Source organism: Pundamilia nyererei, unplaced genomic scaffold (assembly GCF_000239375.1).
Source record: "Pundamilia nyererei isolate P.nyererei 1_Seehausen unplaced genomic scaffold, PunNye1.0 scaffold00358, whole genome shotgun sequence".
NCBI classification, from domain to species: Eukaryota; Metazoa; Chordata; class Actinopteri; order Cichliformes; family Cichlidae; genus Pundamilia; species Pundamilia nyererei.
Window position 1 is genome coordinate 35,070 of NW_005187759.1, and position 4,341 is coordinate 39,410.

Below are 4,341 nucleotides of genomic sequence, written 5' to 3' on the forward strand. Positions count from 1 at the left end.
GATACCGGTACCCATCCCTAAGTACAAGTATAAAATGTTGACAACCAAAGCTTTTAACCTGATTTCAATTTTAACTTTGACTTCCAATTGTTATTAAAACCAGATGATTAAGATAAAACAAACTACTGCTTTCTAATAATAGTATTATTTTGCCTTTCAGTACCTTAATTCCCTTTAATTTTACACTTCTCTAAAACTCCAGATTCATTCAGTTCACATTTTTTTATTAATTTATTTAAAATTAACATAATTTCAAATGGACTTTCTTAATTTAAAACTTGATTAAAACTTTGGACGGGGCCAGTACGGCTGCTGAGTGGTGAGCACAGGCAGTATAAAACATGGATCTTAAAGGTGAAGCCAGCGCGGAAGTGCCTTAAACTTAAACCTGCGTTCTTCTTAATAGCCAGTAGGGGCCAACAGCTGGACTTCTAGTTGTATAGAAGTTAATAGGAGAACAACCTTCCAACCTGCCCTCTCTAAACTCTGTCCTGATGAGTTTATGGACTCAGTTACTCATCTAAGGTCACACTGAATAAACATCAAGCCCAATCTGGAAATTTTAGTCATTCTAAGAGTCTCTAGAGGATAATCGTGGGTGCATTCATACGGAAAAGGTGGGTGTTTTTACAGTGAAATGATGCTCAACTTGAGGCTTCATAGTGGGACTTCACAAACCAGTGGAAGTCTGGTTAGTAACCATGGTGGCTACTTCCATCTTTCATAGTGTCTGTAGTTTTGTCAGATCTGCCAGAGCAAAATGCAAACACAACATGCAAAAGTGTCACAGCGCTGTCTTGCTGTGAGCCAGTGATGCCCAATTCGCCACTGTGCTGCTACTGGCCTCCATGCTGGTGGTGGATGCATGTACAAACCCCAGCAGAACTGCTCCATATTTAAGGTGGGCAGGAAAACTAACCAAACATTCCCCCAAACTCTTACCTAGATACAGCGAGGCATTCTCCTTCTTCACATTGTCGTCCAGGTAGGTGGGCCCCAGCGTGTAGATGGGCGTGGACCCCATGCCTACCAGGATCTGAGCGATGACGAACAGCGCCACGTACAGGTTGTGCTCGTTGCCCTCCTGGTCTCTGGGACAGGAAGTGATGTCAACGCGATCCCTGCTGCTGGCATTGCTATTCATGCACAGGCCCTCGTTGGCCGAAGATGAGTTGACCTCCTGGATCTGGTAGGGCGGGGAGATGAAATGAGGTAAGGAGAATAGGGCAGCACCCACAGCGATGAAAATGCCCCCCACTGCCAGCCAGCGAGGCCTCTGGCCCCGCCCACCAAAGTAGCTGATGAAGACGACCACCAGGAGGCTCCCGATGTCGAAACAGCTGACGAGCAGGCCAGACTCTGAGCTCCTCAAGCTGTACCTTTTCTCTATGGTGGTGATGACGCTGCTGAGGTAGCCAGACACCATGAGCGACTGGATGAACGTCAGGTAGCACATGCAGAACAGGAAGCAGCGAGAGTCCTGCAAGATGACGCCAAGGTGCTTCCGACTGGGCAGACGAATCTGAGCTAGCCTGGCTGCGAAAAACCCCGGGGGCTTCCTCCTAGCCATGTGTTTACTCCTTCGGATCTCCGTGTTCTCCATGTACGAGGCCGGCCTATTCAGCGCCGACTTCCCTGGCTTTGGCGGGTAGTTTGCTCTCGTTGGGGACTCGGCCTGGAACGACTCAGTGTTGGGCGGGTTCTGGATGAACTCTGTGCTCTCCTCAGCCGTTATGGACATCCGCACTGAGCTCGCCAGTAAGGTTTTCTCATGAGATGCAGCTTCGCTTAAAACAGGCAAACTTTTAGATTTGAAGTTCGTACCTGGATCCTCCACCTCGCTGGAAAACCCGTCCTCCTTCTGAAGGGACTCGGACAGCTCTGCTTCCTCGTGGTCAGCCATCATTTTCAGTCAATTTTCTTTAGAGGTTCAAAAAAAGAAGCCGGCCCAGTCAAAGAACACATTTACAGTTCAGGGGCTGCTGGCCATCACATCTATTATTAATAGGAACACCTACTCCCACAAAGAGACCAAAAAAAGCAACAATGACAAGCACGCTCACAGCCTCTACTTTATCTCTGCTGCAGGACAGCAGACAGCTCTGGGTTTGTTTATCTTGTCATGCACACTTGCCTTCTGCCACCATCCACCATAATCCGGAGGTGGAGACCGCTCAGGCCTCCTCTGCTCGGCCAGCGGAGCTCCGGGGCCAGGGCTCCCTGCAGATGCTTGCTTCAGCAGGACGCTGGTGCTCCTGGGTCGGGAGCAGGGATGACATTAATTCACAGAGCATCCCTGACAGCCCTGCCGATGCAGATCACACAGCCGCAATAATGTCAGTTCTTTCATCAGGTTGCATGATCGTCGTCCCCTGCTCCTCCTAACTCCTGCCCAAGTCAAGGGCAACCCCGACTCCAATGTTATCAGCGCACCAGCTGTCCTCCCAGCGGGCGAGGGGGGCTGGCATTTAGGGATTATCTTTCGGTGCAAATTCCTGGGGAGGAACATGAACGAATAAAAATCAGGGAAACGGGGAGAAGTCGTCGAGGAGAACCAAAGACAGCGAGCAGAGACAGAGCTGCAGCTCACTGCAGTGCTGCTCGGCTGCTGTCTGTCGCTGTTTTGAAAACAACCAGGTTCAATCCAGGAAACACTTCAAAATAAAAGATGCAATTTTAGTGACAAAACTCCCAAGACACACAACATCATAACTGTGAAATGTAATGGCCATTTCGGGCTTTCTACACTATTTAAGATAATATAGCTTGTAGTAACTTTCCTGACCAATGCATGTTTTCACAATTATCTCCACACGGCTTCAAATATTGCAAAAATAAATAAAACAAAAAACCGGAATCCCATTAACTGTATATTACATCTAAAAAACGTTTTCTGTGTATATTCACGTGCCTCTATATATAATCACTCTTGAACATGTGACTGAATCTGCGATATTTAATATTAAATTCGGTTTGTTTAACACAAACACAATAAATTCCTAACAGCAAAATTAGCAAATTAGAAGAAAGGCCTTCGGAATTATCACAATTTTACTGTTGTTTGTTGTTGTTGTTCTTTTTAATGTACGGTTTACAATATAATGTGTGGAAGATTAAAATGTTTTATTTTGAAAAGAACCATGGCTAGCAGCCATACAGCTAGCGGCTAACAACCCGTAACAATAACAATATCGACATTGTCTTTCATTAACCTGACATACGGTAAAGATGAGACATCATTCAGACCTTCGTGTCCAACTTCCACTAAATAATACTCAAGGGCTGGTAGTGAAGAGTCATTCAAGCAACGTCCTTGTTAAAATATTCCACATCCAAAATATCATGTAGCAAATTAGAGGAGAAAATACCGGAAAAGTGTTTTCAAAATAAAATAAAAGCGTCAGAAAAAAAGGGGGCGATCGCTCATTAAAGCAAGGGAACTTTGGAGATTCATTTTGAGGAATTGCAGGTATTTAAAATACCAGTTTGGCCAGTAGCCGATGCACCGGAGTTTGTTTATTTTTTTGTTATTTATTCATACTGTAGTGTCAAATCAAAAGATAAGCTAAACTGTTTCAAATCTTTCAACTCATTGTCAAAGATCGCAGATGTAAAGAGCAAAGAACACCCTCTGTGTGAGAGTAAAAAAGCCAAGCAAAGGTTAGACGAAATTTCGAGTTATTAGGTCAGAGGCTGAAACAAGTTTCCACAGGTATCAGTCAGTGAGGCCAATACTTGAGTATGTGACCAATATATAAATATTAAATTAAGCCTTTTTTTAAGCATTTTTATCTAGATCATAAAATAGGCAAAGAGTTTAGATAAAGGTTAAATATAAATTAAAATCTAAAAAAGTGAGAACAATAAGATTGTGAAAAAAATACTATAATACAAAAACACATACTGCATGTTAAATATACAATATACACTTAATGATAAGTATTTATTTATTTGTTTAGTTAAAACATCATGCAGCATAATAAGCATAATGTGGTTTCAAACTTCTCCAAGGGCTAAATGAAGACCTGCAATGCTTTGCCTAAAGTATGTAGATACCAGTGTTGGTCAAGTTACTTGAAAAAAGTAATCAGTAACTAACTACTGATTACTTCCCCCAAAAGTAATCCCGTTACTTTACTGATTACCTATTTTCAAAAGTAATTTGTTACTTAGTTACTTAGTTACTTATTTAAAAAATGATTTACAACCTGAATAGGTAAAGCAAAAGAGCTTTCTATTTTTTCTGCATAATCCATCATATAAAATGTAATCAAATGAAAAAGTCTCTTTTTGAAACTAGTTTTATTAGTTTTAGTCTTTTAACTTTGCGCATGAAGCAAA

General features: G+C 42.5%; 2 protein-coding genes across 3 annotated transcripts in view; both read right to left on the reverse strand.

Annotated features, from left to right (window-relative positions):
- LOC102207385 (solute carrier organic anion transporter family member 5A1-like) overlaps positions 1-3,350 on the reverse strand; it is a 37,339-nt gene extending 33,989 nt beyond the window's left edge. The window contains exons 1-2 of one of the 2 annotated variants that reach the window (XM_005752416.1): positions 3,247-3,350; positions 943-2,495 (exon numbers count right to left, since the gene is read on the reverse strand). In XM_005752416.1, the coding sequence (XP_005752473.1) occupies positions 943-1,906 (964 nt within the window). In that variant the 5' untranslated portion in view covers positions 1,907-2,495; positions 3,247-3,350. Of the gene's footprint in view, positions 1-942; positions 2,613-3,246 lie in introns of those variants that run through there. The other variant, XM_013915756.1, reaches the window with a different exon arrangement.
- LOC102209630 (E3 ubiquitin/ISG15 ligase TRIM25-like) overlaps positions 2,175-4,341 on the reverse strand; it is a 14,949-nt gene continuing 12,782 nt past the window's right edge. The window contains exon 2 of the mRNA XM_013915752.1: positions 2,175-2,305. Within this exon, the coding sequence (XP_013771206.1) occupies positions 2,175-2,305 (131 nt within the window). The remainder of the gene's footprint in view (positions 2,306-4,341) is intronic.